The sequence below is a fragment of the Pestalotiopsis fici genome (genome assembly GCF_000516985.1).
Source record: "Pestalotiopsis fici W106-1 unplaced genomic scaffold PFICI_Scf_4, whole genome shotgun sequence".
NCBI lineage: Eukaryota > Fungi > Ascomycota > Sordariomycetes > Amphisphaeriales > Sporocadaceae > Pestalotiopsis > Pestalotiopsis fici.
Window position 1 is genome coordinate 3,921,858 of NW_006917094.1, and position 26,308 is coordinate 3,948,165.

The window sequence follows — 26,308 nt, forward strand, 5'->3', positions numbered from 1 at the left end:
TTTTGATCATGGTCAATATTCCCGCCAGCCCTACGGGTTACCGTTTCGGTAGAGGTAATCCTACCTTATGTGGAACTAATTCTGTTCCGCCAGCCCCCAACTACCGTTCGTGCCCGGACCGAACCTTGACTCAGAGGGAGGAAGGCGGAGGAAGGCGGAGGGCTGACCTGAGCTCAGCGAATCTGATGTTTTTTCTTCTTGCTTTTCTTTCTTTTTGCACTGCCTGCGTCAAGGTACAGTTCGGATCTTCCTCAGCTGGTGGGTAGATCGTAGCCGACACGATATCCCGTCAAGCCATCCGTCTAGGGTAGAACACTGATAATATGTGCTTTCACGAGAGAAAAACGAAAAAACTGTGACGAATGTGTGGGTATAAAAACTTCAATATCACATGGAATCTTTACCCATCTTGTGTCATTGCTGAACAGCCAATATTGATGGTTTGTGGGGACACTGCCGGAGCTGAGCTGGAGGACCCGTTCGCCTAAACTATTACAGAACTCTGGCCATCAGAATTGCCCCTGCTGCTAGATGTGCTGATGAGCCCATAATTCTGAACTCGAAATAGCAGAGGAACCAGTCAACTGGGTGCATAACCCCAGTGTATCTTATCGGTGATCCTCACCGGGGTGTTGCTGATGTCTTGTGGTCCCTAGTTAGAACCCGATTATACAAATATTGACGTTCAGGGAGCCGGGGAGGCCCTGAACGATGGGGCGCGCCCGATAACCCGGAACCTCGTATGACTGGTTCACTGCAAAGAGTATTCGGTCAGACCCTTGTATGTGACCTGGTGACTAGACAATCAAAAGGTGCACCCGTCTTGTTGGTTGGCTAAATTATCATGGATAGGATCATTCTTGTCACAGGGGCACAGTTTCTTTGGGATTCGGGGTCCGTGATATACCGTACAGAAATAGGCAACTGCAGATAATCTAGTATTAAAGACCTGACACTTGTCTCTTTCCTTGTTCGCGCCAGGCCTCAAAAAACCAAAAGGCAACTACTGTTCTGTAACCCAAGACAAACATTCTATCACCTCTCGCCCAATATTATACTCACTCCTCTAACAATACAATTTTGTTCCCCGATTTCCAGAGCCACAAACTGAAGCATGCTCGTTGAAGACGTGTATAAAAGCCTTCAGGGCCAGAAACTGGCCATTCCAGACCTACGACCAGTTTATTCGAATTGGAAAACGGCTGTGAACATTCACTACCCGAAGCTGGTTACCGAGATCAACACTTATCTCGACAAATGGGTAACTGAAGAAGCTGTCCGAGAGGCCTACAAGAAGGCTGACCTGGCCTTCCTCCCATCAAGGTGAGTATTCCCAAAACAAAATCGCTTGAAGCTCCAACAGAAAAAAGCTAATAGATCATCATAGCATGTATCCAGATACTGAATGGGATAGACTCAAGACAATGGGATTATTCACTGCAGCCGTTTTTGTCATGGACGACTCGATTGACAAGGAGTTCAGCGGTGCCGAAGACGACTATGCTGCAGACTACGTTGCTGCCGATGAGTTGCGAAAAGACTGCGTGGCGTTTATGAGAGAACAGCTCCGACAGTCCACAAAAAGACCCTTTGAGCCCACTCCTGCACCCAAGGAGATCTCTGGATTCTCCGAGGTTGCCAAAGCTCTGCTGAAGAGTGATCCGCGACAGGTACAGCTCCCAATGTTGGCCAAGGACCTTGAGGATTTCATTGAAGGTTCCGCGCCAGAACAGGCTTTCAAGCTCCGCGGAAGTTTACCCACCGTTGAGGAATACTGGTCCTTCCGTCACTTTGTTGGATGTGTCCTTTGCTATTCAACACTTCACCAGTATGTAGCCGATACAAATCTGCCCATGGAGCTAGCTTGGTCCGAGGAAGTCATGGCAATGAGAACAGAGACCAGTTTCCAGCCTTGCGTGTGAGTATTACGCCTCTGAGATCAAGCCAAAAAAGGCACATTGCTAATGTCCTACCTCTCCTAGTTGCAATGATTTGTTCTCGCTCAAAAAAGAAATTGTATGTATCCATCCCAGCATGCCACCACTCTGCCTCTCGTCTTTCTTGTCTAGAGTCAGCTAACACGTGACAGTGTGAACGTTCGGTCACGAACCTGATTCCCATCATGATGGCACACTCACAAAAGTCTCTAGATGAAGTCATGTCCGAGCTGATTGGACAGTTGTATGCCTCGGCAGAGAGATTCGATGCGGCAGCAGCGGCATTGCGAACCAAGGGTCAGAGATATGAGCCTGCTGTCCAGTCTCAACTGGAGCGATTCATTCAAACATTTGAAACTTTCCAGACTGGCTGCTTTACATTCTATGTTCGATCAAGGCGTTTCAAAATACTGGACTTCAAGAAGGAGGATGAGAGCTTTGTGATACCCCTATAGACTAGATTTCGAGGCGTCTGCCATTTTCTTTTTCATTCCAGTGTACTAATACCAGATATCTGTTTAGCGGGCTCAATTCTTTGTATCATTCCCACACAATATTCGAACATTCCGAGTCGTCTAGAATTAATAAAATGGCAATGAAAGAACAAAAAAAAAATGGTTTGACTGCGATTACTGCAAAAATATCACACGTAGCTAGATAAAGCAGTGGCTGACCCGAGCTCGGGGGATTGAGTAGAGTAGACTGATCGCATCGCGTGGCCTGCAGAATAATGACAGTCTCGAGTAAAAATGGGCAACTTCTGGGCGTCTACGGTCAAATTAGCCACAACAGCCACGTGAATTCCGTCAAAAACTTGAAGCATGAATGGAACAATTTCAATGAAAAGGCACTGTTTGAGAAAACATGTGTCCCCATTGCTGTACAGGAGGCAAGAATATCCTGTGCAACTTTGGCAGGACAGTCAATAATCGGCAACAGTTTCCAGGCTCAGGCAATCTTGATTGTTAATAGCTTAGAAAAAGATGCTTAGAAAAAGATGTTCATTGTTTCTCTTCTCTAAAAACATGTTCTCTAGGTCCAGAACTTGATGACAAGGCACGGCTGGTTGTCAACACGGAAGAATGTTGGTGATTTCACTCCTCGCAAAAACACAAGAAAAGACTTCCTTCACAAGATTATCAAAGCACACATTTACCCAAGTAGATACTGAAATATCAAGACACAATAGTTTGATTGAGTGGCATAGATTATGGACTCACAGCAGCCTACAAAGAAGAACAGATAGAATAGATCACAATCCATGTCAACATCAATTGGCTTTGAGGCAACTGAAAATGCAACAGTCATCAAGCCATCTACAAAAGTTCTTGCCCGTTGCTACCTAGAAGTAAGGAGGTGGGAAGTCTTCTGCGCGTTTGCCATCGTCCCAGCCGGTTCACCTAATCTACCCACGGACGCTTTCCAGTCACGCCGTTTGCAAGAACGCCGGAGCCCAGATCAGTAGATATTGATTGTTCAAAGAGCTGCCTAGCCTGCCTTGTGGCCAACCCACCTGCAAGTTCCTGCGCCTGGAGTCGAGTTCCTGCCTGCAGCTATTCCGCCGCGCGCCTGCTACTGATTTGGCGTTGCCCAGGAGTTCTATAAATTCCCACCCACCAACCTTTGAGCAGCCTTCTTTTTTCAGCAACACAAACACAGACAGAAATCAACCACAAGGAATCTTCCCTTCCCAATCATTATTCTTTTGTCTTTTGACTTGCACTCTAATCCAAGCCTTGTCCATCAACAACTGTCTTCAGTTCCTTGACAATCAGGCATCATGAAGAACTTCACCTTCACCCGCATCGTCGGCCTCCTGGCCATGCTCACCGGCATCGTCGTCGCCACTGACCTGCAGGACAAGCGCGACTATGTCACTACCGAGACTTACAGCAATGGTGGCGTTTCGACCTACACTCTGAACGGCCTCACCACCACCATCATCATCGGCGCCTCCGTTGAGGGCGAGCAGCCTGTCACTCCCGCCGCTGCCGTCCCCACTGACTCTGGTGAGTATTCACTTGTGTCTCTTGATGACTACTCTTTCCCATTGCTACTGTCGGCCAGTCTCACGCAACGATAGCTGGAATGCTAACAAACACCTTCATCAGCCGACGACTTTCCCCACGACAAGTGGACCTACACCATGGTTCAGGATCCCACCACTCTCACTGTCACCCAGCAGGCCAGAACTTTCACTGATTTCCTTGGTCACACCAAGGAGGTCCCCGCTGCCACTGTCACCGAGACCTTCCCTGCCATTACTTACACCACGGTCATCACTCCCCGTAAGTACTTGTTTCTTCTTTATCTTCTGCAAGAAGAGGCCAATTGCTAACAAAAGAAAACGACAAAAAGTGGTTGATCCCACCCCTCCCAGCAACGAGAAGCGTGATTACACCACCACTTCCTTCTGGACCGAGACCGTCACCGAGACTCTCTCTGTTCCCGCCGTCACCTTCAGTCTCACGACCACCACTGAGACCTTGCCTCCTCAGACCTACACCAACACCTGGACTCGAATCGTCACTACTCACATCACCGGTAAGTTCCAATGATTTTACCCCGCCATTCAAAAGTCATTGTGGCAGATCCGTTCCAACTGACAGTTTCATTAGTTATCGAGCCCACCCCGACCACCCTCAACAGTAAGTACCTTCCCCTGGAGGTCCGATGCCACTTCATGATCATCGAGTTGACATTCTCTTTCTTGCAGCTGTTGTCACTCAGACTGTGACCAACTAAGGGTCCAATTCGGAAACCCAGGTACCTTCCTTCGGGTTGTAGCTTCTTGCGACTTCTGATGGTTGGCCACCTCTCTAGCCCATTGATGGCATGCTAGAGGAAATGAAAAGATAAAATGGATTTGTTTTCCGGCAAAAGACCATGGCTTCAATGCTAAATGGTGAGCCCATAAGATAGTAACGCTTGAACCATATGGTCGCGTGAATCAGCAATGTTTCTGCCGCACTGGCATGTAGATAGTCGATAGACAAGTCACAAAAATCACGGATATTCATGCTTTAGATGTCTGTTTCTCGGGACTTCGTGAGATATCGTATCCATTGTGCCCCGCAAAAGATAACAACATTGTGACATGTGATACTTTGCCCGAGAACGACCTTGAGTTCGTGATGTTCTGACTTGGTAGAACATTGGTTGAGTTTACTGATTTACACCCGCGTTTCTAATTACTTCAACATACTAATCATTACTTTCCATCACCACCGAGACCAGTCCATTCACCATTAACCTTCCACACTCCTACATCACCGTACCTCGGCAGCTTATTGTGCCTGACCCAGGCAAACCTGAAATAATCTGCCACCGCCTGCGGTCCGCGTATCCACACTAACCTGTTATCAGCGCCAGCCGCCCCGAAATAAATCCTTCCTCTCTCGACGTCATTGATGAGCATGCTGATACCGTCCACGTGTTCAGGCACCGGCGTGACCCAGGTAAAGGTAATGTTGGCAAACGAGTCGGCAATGTTAATCTGGGGCTCGTGGACCGCGGGCGGAGGGGGGATCAAGGCAGCTGTGTTGTCCGGCGCCACCGATACGGACTCCCCGACGTGACTCGCCCAAGGCTGGAGATCCATATTCTTCACGAGACCAGACACCAGGAGTCCAACGAGTAGACCTTGATACACAAGATTCGATCGCGACTGCATAGCCGAGCCAGGCAACACCAGCAGGGCTAGAATCAGCATGTTTGTCGGTACGGCGTCCACGAAGAAGGAGAGGACGACCAAGCCAGAGAACATTGCATAGAGCCGGAAATAGATGTACGAATTCTTCCTGTGCAGATCATACCACTGGTGAAGGATGATGAGTACGGCTAGACACGGTATGGTCAAGCGAGAATCGAAAAGAGTGTAACCCTGAAACAAGCCCAACCAACACGCACCGAGCCAGAAAGCTGTCTTTTCCAGCTGTGCTGACAGCTTGTCGAGTGCCCTTTTCACAGAACGTGTGTAGACCATGGCCAGGCAGAGAATGGCTGGTATGTATCTTGCCGCCACAACAAGATTTTGCATATAGCTGACCTCGTCGATGACAGACAGTCCTCCGACCTCCACTGAGGTAGTTGAGAGGGACCGGACCTGCACAAACCCGATGCCAACTGCCGTCCAAAATGAAAGGAGCGGCGATGAACTAAACAAGAAGACTACAGCCGTGAACGCAATAGATACGTAAGGCAATAACCATCTTTGGTCACTAACATGGCAATCGAAACCTGACTCGATCTTGAATCTGTATGATTGAGGAAAATAGGTCCTCACGCCGATGGAAGAGATACCGTTGAATTTCGACGCCGTATACGAATTTGTTTGACCCAGACGTGTCAACAGGCCGCAACCACCCCTCGAGCCGTCTAGCAAGTCCGCATGCACGGCTGATGCGCAAATCCAGGAATCCGCGCGGTAGATGGGCCCTCCAATGACCAGTGGCTGATCGACTATGCTCAGAGGACCAACCAGGTGAGGTTTCTCCTGGACCTTGATAGCTGCACAGTTTGCTGGGCAGTGAAAGGCCACTGGCTCCTCTGGAGGGACTGGACAGTTCTCGCCGTTGAGGCCGCAGCCATAGTTGGGCATCCAGAACGAATCTGTGCATTGGAGCTGCTTCACGGGTAGATACATATTATCTACCTTGACCGGAGCAATGCTTGTGTCTGAAAGGATGGCAAATGCCAAGTACCATCCCAAGCTCAGGCCGAGAAATAGCAAGACCTTCTGCCTCTTCCGAGGGAATTTTCGTTCTAGCCATCGCAAAGGGGTGCTTTGCAGAGATGGTAAAATGGGATCAAAGCCATTCCTCCACTGTGACGGAAAGTCTGGGTGATGAGCACTCGGACGACCTGAAAGTTCGGATCCGGATGGCCCTTTCGTGTCTCGCTGATAGTTCTTGGTAGTGGCTGTCCAGTTGGAACCCTCCAACGTATCTTTGCCTTCCTTCTTCTCTTGTGGCTCCATAACATGGCCAAAGAGATCGTTAAACCTCATTCGTGTATGGTCCTATGATCCTATGATCCTAATCATGAGTCAATGGTTGGTTGCGACTCCAGCAGAAATAGTAGATAGAAATGGGCGCAAGCCAGTACATCGCACCATGGAAATGTGTTCATCAAAAAGTATTGTGAGATTTAACGACATTGATGCGATCTATATATTTGTAAATATCTTGTGGACCGCCTGATCTTTGATCTAGAAACCAGACATGTTTCGCTATTCAGCTTGGGCAAGGGGTCTGTGCTCCAACGAGCCAATGCCGCATGCGACCCCTTGATGTAAGACGATGCCGTGGTGCTGGGACGCAAAAGAGCGGAAGTCTGCTGGAGGGGCTGATATCCAACCTCATGCCAGCGCCGGTTTCTAAGTGTATATATGTAGTGCCTCTGTGGGAAGCGCGGGCGAACTTCTCTATGTGCATATGCGCGGGTGATGTAGTTCAACTCTTGTGTACTTGTTGGTCTGCCACTGGCAAAGTGAGGTTTTCTCGTTTTCGTGCGTATGGTCTATAACGAAGAAGCGGCTTCGACCGCTCCGGCTGCCTTGAATGTCTTCTTGTTCGTCCAGTTGATCTCGACGTTGTGGAACCATTCCATATATCTTCCCCAACCTGGTGAGTGTTAGCATGGAGACCTTGGGGCGTGTCGGGATGATGCTGTGCGTACTCCAATACGCAAATTTCCTGCCAAAGTATTTGCCAGCAAAGGGCACCAATATCATGGTCAACAGAAGTTGCAACTGTTCCAAGCTCCGCTCCCACTCGCGCTGCGCATCGTACTCCTCATCCTCAGAGCTGAAGGAATCGGTCGTCGTTGACGGCAGTGAATCGATATCATCATTGTCCGAGTCAGAGACATGCGGAATGGCAAAGGAATCGGAGAGAGACATTGCTGAAAAGGTAGGAGACCACTTTGAGGGTCGATGGGCCGAAGGGCGAAAGGAACGGACTGCTCGAGGGCGAAGGAAAGCCGAGCTGGTTTCGCTAAAACTGGCCGCAACGCAACAAGCGCATCAGGTCTAGAGCCAGATGTTCTACTCTCTATCGCCTAGACACGTATGCATCCACTTGCCAGAACACAGCGCCGTCTGTAAGGAGGAGACCAGGCGGTGGTAGTGGTTTGTCGTGTTTGTGGCGGGTTGGAACAAGCGAATGCACACAGCTTCCCCGGGCCAATCTGCGATAATCCGCAACAAGTGTCGTTGGGAACGAACCGGGGAAGCTCTGCCGGGTCCAGCCCATCAGGGGGGATTCTTCGGTGTCCCAATCTTGATCACTTGCGCTAGACTAGTATTATAGAATATGGCTGCACCTTTTCTGAGTAGTTTGAGATAGAAAATTAAGAATATCTATTTCAATCGATACACATGATAGCTACTCAAAACTATATGCAAGCTTAGAATAATTATCATGATCATCAACAAGGCCAATGAGTTCTCTCATTATGCCGAAAACTTGATAATTTTGTCTAGATAGTATATTTTCCCAAGACACGCGTGAATGGTCAGGTCCACTGCTCCCGATCCATTTCGGACACTGCTCGTAGATCTGCTGCCAGGCAAGCCCAGGCTAAACCTGAGCCGTAAACCTGCTGCCCCAGCGGCGTGGACAGCATCCATAATCCTGGCGGAGCCACTGTTTGAGCTGCCCAAGCTGCCCACTGACTCAGAGTCTGACGCAGGGAGGGGCAAAGCGTAAACTCACAGGGCGACATGGGCGATCAGAAAAGCTGGAGACGGCTTTTTTGACCCGTCCGTCGCACTGGTTGGCTGGTTGACTGGGAGAAGGAAAGGCAAGCGTGGGTTGGTGACTCAAACGTCATTTTCTACGGCACACTGCATAACACTGATTGATGCACCTTTCTTTGCAGCGCTGTACAAACTGCGCAGACGCACAAATTTCTCTCCCATCTCACCTTTGTCTCCAAATCGGAACCATACCAAGATTCAGAAGAAAGAATTGCAGTGTACAAGATTAACCATACGTACTACGCTTCCGAGAAAAAGTTACTCGACTTGTCACCTTCGCAAAGCCAAGAGATAGCAATCCAAGCCGGGTCACCAAAAAAATCAACACTACTACATTATCCAGCAGCTTACCATCTGAGCTACAAATTCCCTAGTGCAACTGCAGGGGAAATCATCTTTGGAGAAAAGTCGCAACCATGGCGGACACTGAAGTAAGTGCACATATCTTGTTTTGTCGGCAATGTCAAACCCTCGAGGCCATATTATAGTGTGGTGTTCCTGCATCCACACCAAGCGCACCTCAGCCTTTCCAAGAGAGAACCCATATCACCTTATTTACCCGTGGCTCGGTCGTTGTCGCATAGACGAGGGGAGTAAGAGGAAGAGATCTGTCACTTGCCAATATTACACGGCGACTGTCGTGCCTCCAATCGCGCTACATCGATTGAAAGATGGCGGGCACACCTGCTGCCCCTCGATATGCGACGCGACCAGAAGACATGATACCCAAATGCAAGGCGCCATCATGGGCTATCTCATTAGGTTGTCTCGTCGCCGGTTGCAGCGCGCGCAGAACTGAACATATGGGGAGCCTCGAGCTAGCACTGGGTGCGGTGCGCTAGCCCGTCTACCCCTCCAATGGATCTATGCACCTGCCCACCACCTGGCCTAACCGGGCGCACCAAAATTTCCGGAGGGACGATGACACACAAGCTGTTGGAGTCATCCCCTCCATAATTATCGTATTCTTTGGAGGCGACATCAATTTGCCATCACTCTTGGCCACTATTTTTGTGATTTTCCTCCCACTCGGCCTCAACACCGAACCAACCTACGAAACGCATCGTCTCGATCGCGATATTGACTTTCTGATCCGCAGGAACGTCCCCCAACTGCCGATCGCAAACAGCGCAAGAGCGTCGTATTCAACACAGAAGCTGTCGTAGTCGAAGCAGACGGCAAGGTAACCACCATGGCCTCCACCGAGGAACCCAAGGAGACCGCCCAGTCCCACGCACCTAGTACGCCGCCGTTATCCGCCGCCCTTGGCGATTTTACTGACCCAAGCCCAGCTGATGCTGGCGATGCCCCCACCGAGGAGCCTTCTCTGGATCTGTCCACCATGAAGAAGAAGAAGAAGAAGGTCAAGACCGAGGATGCCGACGGCGCCGACGCCCCCGCAGAGACTGGCGAGGATGGATTGGCTCTCCCCATGAAGAAGAAGAAGAAGAAGAAGGCCCCTAAGGAGGGCGAGGATGATCTTGCTGCCAAGATTGCTGCCCTTGAGGTCGATGGAGAGGATGGCGAGGGTGAGGCCGAGGCCGAGCAGGAGGAGCAGTCTGGCGACATGGACAAGGGCACTGGTATCTGGCAACATGACGGCACGAAGCCCATCAGCTACGACCTTTTGCTGGGCCGCTTCTTCAGCCTCCTGTCACAGAAGAACCCCGACCACGCATCCAGCGGCGCCCGAAGCTACAAGATCCCGCCTCCCCAGTGTCTCCGTGAAGGTAACAAGAAGACCATCTTTGCCAACATTCCCGACATCTGCAAGCGCATGAAGCGTACCGAGGAGCACGTCACTCAATACCTGTTTGCCGAGTTGGGTACAAACGGTTCCGTCGACGGTAGCAGACGACTGGTCATCAAGGGTCGTTTCCAGCAGAAGCAAATCGAGAACGTTCTCAGGAAATACATCCGTAAGTCTAGATGCATCACAATTTTAGTTTTGACCACATTTCTAACATGTTTAATACAGTCGAGTACGTCACGTGCAAGACCTGCCGTTCCCCTGACACAGAGCTCAACAAGGGAGAGAACCGTTTGTACTTCATCACCTGTAACTCTTGCGGTTCCCGTCGTTCCGTCCAGGCTATCAAGTCTGGTTTCACTGCCCAGATTGGAAAGAGAAAGAAGATGCAGGGCTAAGCTGTATCCGTGTGGTGGGACGCTGGTGCGGATTCTATGGCATTTGACGAGCAACATGGAATGAAAAATCCAATAGGCATGCCGAGCAGTCGAAAGGGATATGCTCTGAACGACATGTATGTTTATGCTTCTTGGGTCAAAATTCATGACCAAACTCTATCGTGTAACATGCACATGTGGTATCAGGCCACGGATTGGTCTTACGAAGCGAAGCTGAGTTGGGTCTTGCGAGAAGAATGCAAAAATGTTATGACATGTAACATTTGGATTTTGTGATTGTCACCTTGAATGATGTCGCTAGTCGTCTCGACAGTAATAAATGTCGGCGGCTTTGATTGGGACTTGCCGCGAACCAGGGTCCATCTGCCTATACATTTTTAGACCAACGTTGAATCCCCGTGCAGTATTGGCATGTCTAGCGCAGAACGTAGGTATTTATGCCGACGTTTACTATTCAACATTGTTTATAGATCGGATGGTTGGTCTTTCCTACTGCCTCGTCTAAATGTGATGTTTGACCAAGCTTGCACTTTGTGCTCTCCTTCCCATTCCATAGTACCTAGGTAGCACGTCAAGAGAGGCCCCACCTGCTGTCATCTGGGAAGCGGTCAACACTCGGCCGTCCCACTCATGGAATAATACTAATCATATATCCATTCACCTATTGCACGACTCTCAAATCCTCCAGAGTCTACAACCGCTTTTCGTCCTCGATTATTGACATACGATATCATGGCAGAGCACCAACTTCTTCCCGGTCAGTCAGGCCTCCCCGTGCCTAATTCGACAAAGTCACACTGGCATAAGGAGCCTTCTGAGAAGCTCTTTGGTCACCGCACAACGCCCGAACTGCCTCATTCTTGTGATTGCATCATTGTGGGCTCCGGTATAACTGCGGCTATAGCCGCGCATACTCTCAAGGAGAGGAGGCCGGACTTGAACATAATAATGCTCGAGGCCAGAGAGGCATGCTGGGGTGCTACTGGACGGGTAAGTATCATATTTCCCTTGGTTGTCTTGAGCACACTAGCGTTGGCAGCCCCCTCCACCACCGGGGTGTTGGCAGGGAGTGTGTATCCGATGCATTCGGGACGCTTAGGAGCCATCTTGATCTCTGTTGTCGGAACGACGCAAAGGCAATACCAATGTCTATTCAGTGGAATCACAAGTGTGGCTCACACAGTGCCTGATTCGCAAAGGTCTTGGCGGAGGTTATATGATCAAGAGATACAATGCGGTGTAGCACGTAGCTAATAAGATTACAGAATGGAGGTCACTGCCAGCCCGCAATGTACGCTGCCAAACCACACATTGCCTCTTTTGAGTTGCGAACATACTCGTACCTAAAATCGCTTGTCGAAGAATACTCTATTCCTTGCGATTGGCATTCCACATCGGGTGTACATGCCTTCTTCTCAAAGCCCCTCTTTCAACTGGCGCAAGAGGTCATACAAAGTCTGGCAGAGAGATACCCGGACCTTGCCGCCAATGTTGCCGTCGTGACAAAGGGCGAGCAGGGTGCTCCATCGTACCTGATCGAGGGCGAGAGAAAGGAAATGACCCTCGAGGGTCTGCGGATTCCCACAGCTGAAGGTGCCGTGGTGCAGTGGAACGCTGCCAGCCTGTGGCCGTATAAGCTTGTGGCCTTTATACTGGAACGCCTCCTTGCCGCGGGCAACTTCAACTTGCAGACCAATACGCCCGTGACGGGTCTGCAGAAGGTCGAAGCCCCTTCCAACTTGGCATCACCCACCAGCCCGAGCAGCGAGAAGAAGGGTATTGACCACCCAACCTGGATTGTACATACCCCCCGTGGCCACATTACGGCCCGCGCCGTGCTTTTGGCGACAAATGCGTACACATCGCATCTCCTTCCCGAGTTCAGCGATCTGATTGTGCCCACTCGTGGACAAGTGGCGGCTCTGAAACCTCCTGTGGAGCCGGCACCGGGTGAGCCTCCTCTGGATATTGGCCACACGTTTTACATCCTTGGCGAGGAGGGCACTGAAGATGTCCACCGTGAGGATTACCTAGTCCAGCGTCCGCCTCCCAACGCAGAGCTCGTGCTCGGTGGCGGTCGCCAGCTCGCCAAGGGATACGCAGTGGGCGTTTGGGATGACAGCACCATGGACGAGCCGGTCAAGTGGTGGCTACGGGGAGAACTCACAAAGGCTCTGGATCTCAGCCTTCGCGACGCTCCTCAGAGTCCCGTCAAGCACGACCACCCGTCTTCGGCCGCCAACAAGCAGGACCTTGAACCCACGCACGAATGGACTGGCATCATGGGTTATTCTCGGGACGCCCATCCGTGGGTCGGACCCGTTCCCGCTTCGCTGGGCGGTGGAAGTGGTCTCTGGCTCAGTGCTGGCTACACCGGCCACGGCATGCCCAACGCGGCACTCTGTGGCAAGGCTGTCGCCGAGCTAATGACGGGCGCGGACGAGGTCGACCTCCCCGAAGAGTACGAACTCAGCGAGGAGCGGGTTGAGCGGGCGCGGATGCGGGCCACGGTGAAGGAAGCTGAGGAGAAGGGAGCCTTGGTCTTTGACCTTGGAGCTGTCAAGGTCTGAAAGAGATATGCTATAGAGAAGTAAACGGTGTATCGTGATTCAGAGCCACAGAGGTTGAATGATACCAGATAGACAATCATATGAACAATTAAATGAGTTTTCAGAGTCGCAATCACGAAACATTGGGCTACCGAAATATAATAGTAATTCGTTTGCAGTTACGTTCAGAAGCGTAGAGGTGTCTGAGACATTTGGATATCCTGTTGGGTTACAACCAAGATGGCGAGACATGTCTTCACTCGAGTAGCTCGACAAGTGGTCAAAGGCACAGGTCTATTCTCAGTCATTTCACGTGTTGACTTGGATATTACTCATCATAGCTTACCACCGTTCGTGTCAACATATTTGGCTAGGCTACTTGAGCATAAAGCTGCTCCCATGCTTTGTCACACTCATCTGTACACACAAATAACCAATGATAATCTTCTACAGTACAGTTTGCCTGTAGCCATAACCGCCAAATCTGCTGCGGCTGGCTGGCTGGCTGGCTAGGGTGGAGGCTTCACGGCATGTCAATGCATGAGGCTATACGCGGCACCGACCGGCAGTACCCATCGCGATCGTGAAGAGGTAAAGCCCCGTTGCCAGGCGCAGGAAGAATGCATGCACGACCGAACGCGCAGATTGCGAGTGGGTAGTGGAGTCGGTCATTCGGGAGGAGTTGGCTTCATTGCGCCTGTGAAGGTGCTGGAGAGGGGATAGCCGCCGCCCGTACGGAGCGATAAAAGACCAAAAAAGGTCGATTGCACATTTGCCCCCGGAAAGTTTCCTTTGCAGCCTAGCAAAGCATTGTGACGAGAAAAATATAAAGTGCAAGGACGATGGGGATCGGTGATTGGGAATTCGGAGCGTTGGCACCCAACATGGGGTGCGCAGAAAAGATGACAGATGAGTGATCTGGGCTAATAAGCAACATCCGACAAAGCAAAAGAATGGCGCCCGGCTTGGGGTGGGGAGAAAGGAGGAGGAGGAGGAGTAGGAAGAAGCGAGCTTGTGAATCCCATCCTACTTTGGTGATGCCTGGGCTGACTCTGCTGATGCATGAAGAAGGCGTTTGGTTCCATTTTGGACTTTTGGGAGCCGGGGAGGGTGCAGCCAACCTTCTGAATCATGTCAAGGCGACTCCAGGAGTCTTAGCCGTGGCTTGCGTGGTCCGGTCCATACCTAGGCGACGATCGTAGGCCAGTCAACAGAAACTCCCCAGCTTGTGGTGTTTCATTCGTGTGTAAACCCTTGTGTGATCCAAACCATCCGAACCAGAGGATATTGTAGCATTGTACACAGTAAAAAAGAAAAGCAAAAGCAAAAGGAAGCAGCATCGGGGGGGTTGGCCTGAATGGTTGCAAAGACGTCGACCGAGAATAATGTAGCAATGAATGCGCAGCTGCCTTTTCTCACGATGGTAAGGCCCAGGGTGCAGCTGGACCCTCTTTCATTTTAGTAGATTTGAAATCCGGAAATCGAGGCCGTCCTCGATGAGATTGATGGAGCACGAAATAGGAACCTAGGCAGGTTACGCCAGTGGTGATGATGATGAACCCAGCTAGGCTGGGGGGCGAGACTTAATTTTTTTTCCTTTCTCCGGGGGATATTGCGTTTGCAAGTTGCGTAGGGGCGGGCGCGCGTGTTAATTGATATGCGTGCGTGTGTGTGTGTGTGGACTTTGCCCAGCCTTCATTGAGCAGCTCTTGGCACTAGGTTGAAGATGTTTTGGTGCACACAGCAGAAAGGGACATGTAAAAACGATGATCGGGGCTTTCGGGGACTTCGGCAGAGAGGAATGAGATGAGTGGTGATGGTTTTCAGTAACATGTCAGGATTTCTCCGTACCGCAAACGGAGCGAGAATCAAGATTGATTGCCTTTGTATGTGGGAATTTCCCAAACATGAAGAACAATTGAATTGCCTCGCACGCAGTATTGTACCTAGATACATTACCTACCAGTATGAATGAAAGGGAAAGCAAGCAGTCGAGAGTGTAAGGTATTGAAGGAAGGGATTCCCGGGTCCGTGCTGGCCTGAGGCCAATCCGCGTCAACTGGATGTAGGTAGCCCAGAGTATGTATCTATGTAATAAGGTAGTATGTAACGAAGGTACCTAGGTACATGTCGCGCGGATGCTCATCCACCAGCCCTTGCGAAGATTATTGAGTGAGAGCACCGCAGCGCAAAGCACCCAAAGCATCCCGTCCTTTTTTAATGTCAGGTATTGTCTGTCACGCCGCCCGGCGCTGCGACCGAACCCGCGAGAAAATGAGACCAAAAGCCCCAAACCTACCAGACATCATGTCTGCCCCCATAATAATAAAACACAACAACCCTCTCACCCCTTGACCTCTCTCCCATCGTCACCATTCCTTCCCATCCATACCCATCATCGCCGCCATCGTAACTCGTGTGAGCGAAAGCGCAAATCTCAACGCCGCACCCAACACACGCAACGCACCCACACCACCACCGCCTTGGGGTAAACGCCGAAAAGGTTCCCCAGGTGAGCGAAAGAAGCCAAATTTGCTCAAGGCAGGCCCCCGGCCACAGAACAAAAAAGAGGTAGACTATCCCAAGTCAGCCACCTGCTTCCTCATCACCACCACTGACCAACTTCCCAGGGACAAAGTCCAACTAGACAAACCAAATCCCAGCAACATAAAAACCCGCCCTCGCCGCGCTTTTTGCAAACTCTGCAACCTTGTATACGACCACAACTTTTCAGCATTGGCTATTTCTATTCTCACCACACGCCAACTTTGTCTATAAAGTAGTCTTTACACCAAACTGCCACACCTTCGCGTCGATTTACCACCCGACAAGATGGCCGGCACAACCAAGACCACGACTACCGCCAAGGAGAAGGATCGCCGCAAGTCGTCGACTGGCAAGACGTCAATCGTGACTCTCAAGGTCTCGCCAGACAGACTTCGGAAGCTGCTCGACCCAACATCAGTCAAGGAGGAGTCGCCTGCAAAGGCATCCCCGGCCCCGTCGTCCAACACGCCCGCCGAGCCCGCCGTTCCTGCCGAGGCTGCCACGAACGGCGATAACGCGTCCACGTCCAACCCTGGCACGCCCGCCCCAGCTGGCACACCTTCTCAGACTCCCATGGGCCCGCCAGCTGATGGCCCCAAGAAGAAGGGCGTAAAGAGAAGTGCTCCCGGCGCCAATGGTGCAGAACCCAGAGCCAGAGGCAAGCCTGGCCCCAAGAAGAAGCCCAGACTGTAAGCCAAGATCTTGTTTTCCTTTCTCTTCATTCACATCATTGCTCCTGGGCAAGAAGAGGCTCCCTCATTTCTGTACCACTTTCTTTGCGACTATCTTTGTCATAATCCCACATCGTTCCCGGCTAACATTCACTCTAGTGAGGATGGCACCATCGATCCCAGTGCAAAGAATGCTGGCGGCGCGTATCACAAGCTTGGACCCAAGGCAAGCCTGGGTGCTATCAATGCGGGCCTGCGGGCCCTCGATCGCTCAGGAAAGCCTTGCCGCAAATGGGCCAAGGGTGGCTTTCGCCTCAAGACCTTTACCGGCGTCATGTGGGAGATCCCTCGCTGGACTGCTCCGCCCAAGCCATCCCCCGAAGAGAGTCAAGAGGTACCTACCGAAACCTCGGCCGATGGCAGCAATAAGGAGAACAAAGAAGAATCTCAGATGAAGAGCGAGAACAGTGCCAGCGCTGCCGATGGAGAGCAGCGAAGTCAGCCACCCAGTTTGCCTGCTGACAGTTCACCTGCGCCAATGCCTGTTGCTGCAGCATCATAATCAGCAACACAACCTTTCATTATTCCGTCTTGTTTCCTTTTACTTTTCTTTTCTTTGGTGGATTACACAGCGTGTTTGCCTATATGAAAGTCGGTTCTCAACTTTGTCTGAGCGAGGATTTCGGAGTATTCACAGCTTCCCAACAAGAAGCTCGGCGTTTAGGGTCATATCAACGAATCACATGAGGGAGGGGAGCATCTAATCCTGGATCGCTACAGCGCAGATTGCTGGCATCCGGTAAGGGAAAGGATAAAAGGGAAGGCGTTACGGGTCTTGCTGGCGGTACAAGAGTACGCCGCAAATCATCATACCACACAGGATGTACTATATTGCTTTCACTTCGTACATTCGGGCCACAAAAAAAATAGAGGGTCATTTTCTATACTACCTGCTACATGCCATTATGAAGTACATTACATTCCGTATGTGAACAATATCCGAGACGCTGTCCCTCGTGTTTATACGCCTATTCGAAATCCCCACGTTCTCCATGTATGCTCCTTTAACCTACCTGTATGTCAATGACCATGGACCGTGGGTGCGATATGTGTTATAAACACAACTTGGGTAAGAAGGCATAAGAACCGGCTTGACATGATACAAATATGTGATGATTGGCTGCCCATCCCTGATCAAGAAAACTACAGCTCGAATTGAATACGCCTACATGTGTGCAGAGTACAAATGGTTCAAGACCCACCAGTCAAGGCACGGTCCAATCTATAGTCATGAGCGGATGGAGCGACATGTACAGTTGTCTGTCATTATATTTCGTGTTGCTGATATTGTACCCGAGGCTCTCTTGACTCTGTTGGCATGCTGGAACTTGCAATTGAGGTATCAAAGTTGCCTTCGGGCGTGTGCAAAACATGCTTCCACCACAAAGCGTATATCCAAGAAGCAGTAGCGGCAGCGGGGACGGTATTTCGGAGTCTGGTCGAGTCTTCTGTATATGACACGACTCACATGTCTCGAAATCTTCATTGGACAGCTCTGGATTGTCATGGGCCCTAATTCACTCGATTCTGTTAGACGACTACTCGTTTGGCCAGTCATTTTAGCAAACGTGGCCGTGATTGTATTCTAGGTTTCGCCTACCCAGCCGTCAGGAATACTTGTGGGGTGGACAAGGAAATACAAAGCTTCAATAACAACCAACCTTGCCAACCTTTTGCTGCCGGCATGTGCTTGGCTGGTCGATGAAGTATGTATCCGAAGACACTGTTCTAATAGCACAAACTTCTGTGCCGGTGACACGGCATGTGAATTCTCGTTTTTGGGTTGTTGACAGCGTGACAGATTATAAGCAGAGTCCATATAGACTTTGCTTGGTAACTACCAAGGTTAGGTATTCAATGCTGTGCCTATTCCCGAGCACTGGAGAGAGCGACTTACTGTCCTTGTAAACAGGAGCTAGCCCAATGCACATTACCCAGGGAGAACGTCAGTCCTCATGGAGCCCATCATGACTTCTGAAAAATCAAAGAGTGGAAATTGGAAAATGATACAGAAGTATTGTACATGATACATCAAATACTAGAAATATGGATCTTTAAAAAGCTCCATGTGCACAATGTCGGTATAGTTGCAGTCGCTAGGTGAAACGATACTTCCATACACTCGCAGGCGGCAAAGCAAAAGATAGGCCTCCGACCCCCTGATCTTTAGTGGGCAACCCTGACTCCAGATGTCGCCAATGCAGCAACTTTAGCGTGTTCAGTCTGTCCAGAGACGCGGTATCGATGCTCCGGCCGGCCTAAGAGGTAGCGATTACCTACTAGAGTGGATGGACTAGCTAGCAACTACGGATCTCGTGATTGATAGGCACGACTGCATCTGTTGAACTCATCACGACTCGGGTTTCCTGGCAACGATCTATCAACAATTCGATTGCCGCTAAATGGCCATCTGGGATACCCATTTTCTCGAATTTGGATCGAAGAAGCTACACGGTTGATGACCAGTCCGACAAGCCCGTCTTTTCTGGCATGCCCTTCGACTGTTGAGTGACGTTATCCGACGGAGCTCTACTAAGCTCTACAGAAGCATTTGTTTGCTAACATCGAGACAACCTTTTCGACATCACAAAGAGATCTACCATCGAGACGCATTATTCGAGGTCCAGCTCGCGTCTGGTACTATCGGAGGGCCCAGAAGTCCATCAGCCGCAAGTTTCCAGCCATCTCGAGTGTTCACGAACCCCGACAAGCTACATCTGAAATCCAACGGTCCCTCGTCGGTTGGTGGGGAAATAAGCATAGGAGGACGTGAAGATGGCGAATCCTTACAACAACCCTCTCGACACCTCACAGGACGGCATCTACGGAGCTTTTGTGCCAAGGAACCGAAGCTCATTTTCAGCGACCGGCGCATTGCCGCCAGCATCCCCTTCTTCCTTGAGCAATATCATGCCTCTACTCCCCCTCAACCCACCACAAGGCAGCTATTCAGAGCTCTACACAACGCATCATTCTTACATAAGGACTGGTAGCGGAGCTGCCGACTCTGACGGAAATGCGATGCCCTCCGAGGGTGCCGGGTCTGGTTTGCGCCAGCAAACTTCCCACTTTCCATCCTTCTCGCGCGCCTTTGAGATGTTCATAAATCCTATCGGCGACAGTACCTGGCCAACTCGACACCGGAACAATGGCCTCTTTGTGCCTTCATACCTTGCGAACTCGGCCTACATACAAAAGCTGGAAGAGGTGCACACATCAAAACAGGCGCAAAGGGAAGCCCAGACGCAGGCGATTGGGGGCAGTGGGATAACCGCAGGCCAAGTCGCTGCGCCGTCCATAACAAGCAAGCCAACCACACATCTGGGTATGACCTATGATTTGATTGAGCGTGCGCCCATGCTCGAGGATGACGACGCAGTAGCACCATTGCCAACCAGGTGGAATAAGGAGGACAAGCAAGGCCAATTGGAAGTCATGGCCGATGGTCTGGAAGTCAAATATACTGGGCAAAAGTCCCCGGGAGAGCGTGATTATGAATTGTACTCAATCAGGGCGGATCATCCTGTACCCAGCCAAGCCGGGATTTACTATTTCGAGGTTCAACTCCTGTCCAGAAAGCGAGACGAGTAGGTGAAACCACGGCATTCTCTCACGATGTCATACAGAAGAGATCCCGCTGCTAATTCTTCGACATAGGACAACTGTCTGTGTGGGATTTGGGCCAAAATCCGCCGCGCTTACTCGTCCTGTTGGCTGGGAAAACGATTCATTTGGCTACCATGGCGACGATGGAAATGTTTATATTGCTTCCCAGTCGCCCAAGCATTACGGACCTGGTTACACAACTAATGATACAGTGGGCTGTGGGATCAATTTTCTCAACAAAACCATCTTCTTCACCAGAAATGGTGTTAACCTAGGTAAGAGAATCCAGACAAACATATATTGCTCGAAGGCATATTGTGGCTCACGCGTGTCTACTTTCAGGTGTTGCTGCCAGGGATTTTAAAGTCAAGCTGTATCCCTTTATTGGTATGAAGCGAAATGGCGAGCACGTGCGGACGAATTTTGGACAAACCCCTTTTGTATTCGACATCGACGACATGATGAAGCAAGAGCAAAACAAAATCAGAAAGGAGATTTCAGAGGCCAATGTTGCGAAATTGGCCGGCCCGAAGACGGGCGAGACGGACCTCCTCCAGCAGCTGGTGAGCACAAATTGCAATTGTATGTATCGATTGCTAATATTTGCATGCAGGTTTTACAATTTCTTCAACATGACGGCTATGTCGAGACCGCAAGGGCTTTTGCCGAGGAAATCCAGTCAGAAAAGCAGGCTCTCAATCTCGACGCTGATGTTCCTGTAGAGGGTATCAACATCAAAGATGATGAGGATGCCAACCATCGACAGAGTAGAGCCACCGTTCCGAGCACAGATTTTATTGAGCACACACTGATTCGTCGCAGGTATTCGGAAATCTATTCTTGATGGAGACGTGGACAAAGCATTCAAATTTACGCAAACATTCTACCCTGACGTCTTGAAAGAGAACCAGCAAGTATACTTCAAGTTGCGATGTCGGAAATTCATCGAAATGGTTCGCAGATCATCCCATCTGAGTAACAACCACAACAGAAGCTTTAGTAGCAAGAAAAGCAATGGTCATACTCTGGACGACAATCTCGAGATGGATCTCGACGAGGACGGCTACTCGGACGAAATGGACACACAGGATACGCTTGAGGCATCGACCGAGGACGAAGCAGCCGCCTACCTTGCGCAGACAATCGAATATGGCCGAGAGCTACAAGAAGAGTTCAAAGACAATGGAAGCAAAGAGATGAGCAAGACGCTTCAAGATGTGTTTGCACTAATGGCGTATGCAAATCCGCTCCAAGAAAAGGAATTGGCCCATTTCTTCGAGAGAAAGGCCAGAGTACTAGTGGCCGAAGAACTGAACTCGGCCATTCTACGTAAGTCTCGTTCCTGGCAGAAGTTTCTTCTCTACTGACACCACCCCTAGTGTCTTTGGGCCGGTCGTCCAGATCCGCGCTCGAGACAGTTTATGCCCAGACGAGTGTCTTGCTTGATTATCTTCGCGAGAACGGTGGACCAGGATCCTTTGTGACAGTCCAAAGTGTGATTGATGAGATACCCAAATCGCCATATTAGCACACTGCCCACAATCTTGGCGATGACGGGTCAGATTTGTCTAGGTATACAAACGAAGAGCGATGATCTGGACCTTGAGATTCCGAAAATGGTCCACATCACTCGGAAAAGGCATACGCGCACTGTTAATCAATTCACCCACGGTCCAAATCTCAGCGCGTTTGAATGGATTTGTGGTCCTGTGAGTATGTAGCACTGCGGCCAAACCCTCCAACAGCCAAATTTCATTACCTTAGCCTCGAGTAAAGTCGAAAATCGGTCCTTAGAATCCACGTCGGCAACATACTGTATTCTTGCAGGATTAGAAGCCTGTATAATGCAAATATGGTATGAGCAGCATCACAACTCAATCTTTACATTTCCTCAGGTTCTCCATGGTTCGGAATGCTTCCTCTCAGCTCTTGAGGTTCCGATTCTGCACTCACGACTTGGTTTTTATAGCTATCGTCTCTCCCTCATAGACTTGGGCACGGGATGGAGGTGGTGTGGCACTGTTGTTCCAGCTATCAAGGTTGATTTGACCAGCTTTTGTTCGTGGCAGCTTCATTCACCAAGATGGGACCCCCAGCTATATATCCTTTGGGGAAACAAAGACTTGAAGATGTATTTTGAGTGCATCAATTTTGAAACTCCCAAATTGCGTCTTCACGAGAGAATTACAGTAAATGATTAACGCACCATTACAGGGTGCATGGTGCGAAAAGTCCAAGAGGACCAAGACATGTACTTGAACCAATAGACTTACTATTTGATATCGGCAAACCTCAAGACAATGTGAGTTTGATATTGATATTCTTGAGTAAAGTGTGGTTTTCCCCTTGGGTTGGAAGGTAGCCGGAAATTCCGTCTTCATTGTACTAGAGTGCTCTGATGTGGCGACTTCTCGGTACTATATGCCAGTGCCGACGAGATGCCCGAGGGTCTATTTGCGTCTTATCGAAACCCTCCTGCGTTTTGTCAGGGGAGGAGATATTCCCTAGTAAGTAGTAGAGCATTAACAGAATCGAGCTTGGGGTGCTCGGTCGGATCGTTAGGGGCGATTGACATGAGCCGAGGAGATTCTGGACCAGACGACAAAAGCAAGAACCAGCCAGCACCAAAGTAATGAATGCATGCAGGCGTTTTCTGCTAAGCCCAAACACGAATGATGGACCCGAAGCTATTCCGTTGGCTTGGAGTATCAAGACCCAAGAACCCCCGGAATGCGGGCGCTGGGCTATTTCTCGGCAGAGTATTCTCGCGAGACAAGACAAGATGAGTTTAGAATGGATCATCGGTTGTATTTGGCTTGATTGATTGCTATGCTATAAGCTTGCTCGCTTGCGTGCTTATCTCAAGACGCTGGACCCTGACTCGGGGGGGCACGTCTCGGGCCCCCTGGCCCTTTCTTAGCTTCTTCCTCCCATCCCCATGGGTTTGCTAAGAAAGGCCTTTACTACATATGATAAAGATAGCTTTGATAAAAAAGAAGGAAAAACATGATGCAGACAACCCCGAGTAATGATCCCCCACCTCTTTGCAATAGCCGAGCCGGGGTTGCGAGCGCCGGGGCTCAGAAAAAAACGCAACCAGAAACGCCTTTACGCTTGCCCATTGCATTATAAGGAAAAATGTTGCTGTTAGAAGACGTGGAAAAGGGCAAAGAGAATCAATCCCCTTGCAAGCACGCCCATCCTGAAAAGTCTAGCCCGGAACAAAGAGTCCCTTTCTCCCAAGGGTCCATCTATACTCGGCAGTATGTTGGTAATCGGTAGAGCGGAATAGGGAACGACGAAGCTGAAATGATTGATTGAACGACCGGAATCGAGTGAACCTGGAGATTGAGCAGATCCATTCCCATGGGGACGGACGGCCAAGGTACGTATCGTACGCTATCTTGGGCCCATGGTGCGTGGTAGGTATGCAATCTGTATGGCTTCGGAATCTCCGCGACCCAAAAAACCCACATGGCAGTATCCGGGGGTAAAAAAAAAAATGGGAAACGAACGATAGGCGGGTCGGCGGCAGCGGGTTTAGGTCGTTTTCTTCATACTTTCGTAAATTAACATGGATGAGCATCTCGCAATTACGCCGAGCCCATCAATGCAATTTTTCTTTTTTTGGTCCTTGCTGGTCTCTTGTTCTGTGGTCTTTCTGGCTTGGTCCATTGAGAGAGCCGCGCCTATAATGCCAATATCCCGAATGCCGAACCGAGGACGTAGTGGATCCAGGCCTTGGTTGCTTGGTCCTCTGCTGGGAGCGGAATGTGGTGGTGGTGGTGCGCTGATGACAGCCGCCCGCCCGCCTAGCAAGTTTCCGTCTTGTCGGGAAACAGGGGCCCAAGGGAAGAGAGAAGAGTGACGAAAAAAAGATAGTAGTAGTTGGACCCACGTCATAAGCGAAGTCTCCCCGTCCTATTCTCGTAACCTCGTTTCGTACGCAATAAGTCGATTTCGGCCGATCATGACGTTCCGGGAATTCTCTTGGTTTGAGAAAAGCCACCAAGACAAGCAGTCGATATGCATTTTCATGCCAACTGATGTCAGGTTTTTCGGCCAACCCCAGACAGGGCTGCAGTGGAATTGATTTCCGCCAATCAATCAAAAAGGAAGGAGGGAAAAATGAATGAGTAGCTCGAAAATAGTGTAGATGCTTTGGGGGAAAGAACCAAGGATTCGGGGCGAGATCGAAAAATTATGGGTTCTAGACCGTATTCACTCTAGAACTTGTAGGATGGGCGTGCGTGACAATGGGCGATTTCCTTTGCTTTTCGCGACTGACTTCGAAAGAAAGAAAAGAGTTTCAAGATTGACTCGACTTATGAAAGTCCACAACTCTCCATATCTCGCATGAGACAAGCCATCTGTGCTCGTTTAGCAGCCTCGGCCACGAGGTTGAAGTCGCGCAGGAAAGTCTCGGTACCGCCCGATTGTTGGCGGTGCTGTTGCGGCTGGGGAGGCACAAAGACTTGCTGCGATGGCGATGATTGCGATGCCGTCGACGAGGCTGCCGAGACGCTGCCGTGGCGGGCGATGGGCGACGAGATGGGAGCGGCGTTCATGGTTGCAAGGTTTGGATAGAAAAGTTGTAAGTTGCTGGTTCAGTAGTAGTAACCGTGGATGGAGGAGTCGGAGACTTGTAGTAGCTTTCTCGAGGTGCCAGTTGGAGAGGTGATTGTTTGGCGATTAGAGTTGCGGCGCTCTTTGAGTTGGAGACGGGCCTTTTTTTGTTCTCGTGAATGATATCTGAAGTTTTTCTTGATAAACAGATCGCCTGTTTTCTCCTTGGTAGGTGGAGAACTGAACAAAAAGATTGGTGTTATTGCAAAGACGTGCAATGCAGGGTCCCAAGGTTTGGTTGGTTTGGTTGGTGTTGATGATGTCGTACGACACTCGAATCGATGATCTAGGTTGTTGTGGAGGTACAAGTCGATTATATATGAACCTTTAACGAGCCGGTGGTGGAGAAGATGCAGATTTCGGTCTATTGACAAGCGCTAAGCGGAAGCGTCGTTCTATTGCTGTGCAAGAAAGAAAAACGAAAAGGTCTTGAAACGTTGATCTATCGGGAATCTCGAAAAAAGTACTTCGAAGAGACAACCAGCCTTGTTACTGTAGGAGCTGGACGAGGACGAACAAAGAGACAAAGGTTTTTTTTTTTTTTCTCCCTCGAGATGTCGATGTGGGTTGGAGTGGCAGCACCGGGACGGAAGAAGCAAAACCAAAAATCTGGGGAAAGGGCAGGCAGGCAAGCCTCAAATATATCGTAGGGGGGGGGAGAAGCCGGTTTTGTGTTGCTTTCTTTTTTGCGCAAATCAAATGGAAGCTGAGTTTGGGGGATGCTTCCTTCTTGAATGAGATGGTGTGTAAGATGCCTTGCTAATGAAAAGACAATGTGTGGGATACACTCTCTTCTTGTGACAAGAGACAAGACGCAGAACTATTGGGGGAGGGATCTTCTCCGATTTCCTTCGATCGAGCGAGTGGGATGTGAGACAAGCCAACCCAAAACCAAGGCCAGGTAGGTAATGTTTCCGGGTTGTTGGAGAAAAAAGAAGGCTGCCAGACTGGAAAAAGGTTGCTCTAAGGTAGCTGCCAGGTATAACTCGAGCGAGTGGTGACGATCCTTCTATTTATCGTGTGTCGTGTTGCTGGATTTGGCTCTGGGGTAGCCTGTGGAGAGACCAATGGTGGCAAGCAGACTGTTACCGCAGTGCTGGCGACAGGGAAGGCCAGGGTACCGAAGCGCTGTAAGTGGTTGCGTTATTGGCCGTGGAGCTGAGCAAATCAATGCGCATATGTCATTCAAACATTTATTTTCCTTTTCTTTTACTCTCGAGGATCGTGATGGGAACAGTGTGCCGTTTGATTACCTTGGGGGCAGGAGAAGAGGGCGGGGATTCAATTATAATCAATCAATGGACATCAGAATAGACCGGAGTACTCCGTACTTTGCTTTTAGGTAGTACATAGCTTTTAGATAGATATGTTAGCCAACCAGGGACAGGACCGCGACGCGAGCGC

The 26,308-nt window shown here is 50.0% G+C and overlaps 9 protein-coding genes across 9 annotated transcripts; 6 read left to right on the forward strand and 3 right to left on the reverse strand.

Annotated features, from left to right (window-relative positions):
• Nucleotides 1-1,114: 1,114 nt before the first annotated feature.
• PFICI_07178 (uncharacterized protein) lies at nt 1,115-2,392 on the forward strand (the record flags this gene model as incomplete). The annotated part of the gene is made up of 4 exons (XM_007835759.1): nt 1,115-1,323; nt 1,415-1,918; nt 1,983-2,016; nt 2,090-2,392. 4 exons carry the CDS (start codon nt 1,115-1,117, stop codon nt 2,390-2,392), a joined length of 1,050 nt encoding a protein of 349 aa, XP_007833950.1.
• A 1,325-nt stretch (nt 2,393-3,717) lies between these two features.
• PFICI_07179 (uncharacterized protein) lies at nt 3,718-4,682 on the forward strand (the record flags this gene model as incomplete). Its single annotated transcript, XM_007835760.1, has 5 exons — nt 3,718-3,946; nt 4,049-4,225; nt 4,296-4,481; nt 4,556-4,585; nt 4,654-4,682. 5 exons carry the CDS (start codon nt 3,718-3,720, stop codon nt 4,680-4,682), a joined length of 651 nt encoding a protein of 216 aa, XP_007833951.1.
• Nucleotides 4,683-5,148: 466 nt separating this feature from the next.
• PFICI_07180 (uncharacterized protein) lies at nt 5,149-6,945 on the reverse strand (the record flags this gene model as incomplete). Its single annotated transcript, XM_007835761.1, has 1 exon — nt 5,149-6,945. One exon carries the CDS (start codon nt 6,943-6,945, stop codon nt 5,149-5,151), a length of 1,797 nt encoding a protein of 598 aa, XP_007833952.1.
• Nucleotides 6,946-7,457: 512 nt separating this feature from the next.
• PFICI_07181 (uncharacterized protein) lies at nt 7,458-7,839 on the reverse strand (the record flags this gene model as incomplete). The annotated part of the gene is made up of 2 exons (XM_007835762.1): nt 7,458-7,561; nt 7,617-7,839. 2 exons carry the CDS (start codon nt 7,837-7,839, stop codon nt 7,458-7,460), a joined length of 327 nt encoding a protein of 108 aa, XP_007833953.1.
• A 2,050-nt stretch (nt 7,840-9,889) lies between these two features.
• PFICI_07182 (uncharacterized protein) lies at nt 9,890-10,845 on the forward strand (the record flags this gene model as incomplete). The annotated part of the gene is made up of 3 exons (XM_007835763.1): nt 9,890-9,938; nt 9,990-10,616; nt 10,676-10,845. The coding sequence occupies 3 exons, from the start codon at nt 9,890-9,892 to the stop codon at nt 10,843-10,845; spliced, it is 846 nt and encodes a 281-aa protein (XP_007833954.1).
• Nucleotides 10,846-11,577: 732 nt separating this feature from the next.
• On the forward strand, nt 11,578-13,415 carry PFICI_07183 (uncharacterized protein; the record flags this gene model as incomplete). Its single annotated transcript, XM_007835764.1, has 2 exons — nt 11,578-11,835; nt 12,111-13,415. 2 exons carry the CDS (start codon nt 11,578-11,580, stop codon nt 13,413-13,415), a joined length of 1,563 nt encoding a protein of 520 aa, XP_007833955.1.
• A 2,811-nt stretch (nt 13,416-16,226) lies between these two features.
• Nucleotides 16,227-17,174, forward strand: PFICI_07184 (uncharacterized protein; the record flags this gene model as incomplete). Its single annotated transcript, XM_007835765.1, has 2 exons — nt 16,227-16,630; nt 16,772-17,174. The coding sequence occupies 2 exons, from the start codon at nt 16,227-16,229 to the stop codon at nt 17,172-17,174; spliced, it is 807 nt and encodes a 268-aa protein (XP_007833956.1).
• A 2,273-nt stretch (nt 17,175-19,447) lies between these two features.
• On the forward strand, nt 19,448-21,806 carry PFICI_07185 (uncharacterized protein; the record flags this gene model as incomplete). Its single annotated transcript, XM_007835766.1, has 6 exons — nt 19,448-20,259; nt 20,330-20,553; nt 20,621-20,841; nt 20,892-21,045; nt 21,101-21,607; nt 21,658-21,806. The coding sequence occupies 6 exons, from the start codon at nt 19,448-19,450 to the stop codon at nt 21,804-21,806; spliced, it is 2,067 nt and encodes a 688-aa protein (XP_007833957.1).
• A 2,797-nt stretch (nt 21,807-24,603) lies between these two features.
• Nucleotides 24,604-24,846, reverse strand: PFICI_07186 (uncharacterized protein; the record flags this gene model as incomplete). Its single annotated transcript, XM_007835767.1, has 1 exon — nt 24,604-24,846. One exon carries the CDS (start codon nt 24,844-24,846, stop codon nt 24,604-24,606), a length of 243 nt encoding a protein of 80 aa, XP_007833958.1.
• Nucleotides 24,847-26,308: the final 1,462 nt, after the last annotated feature.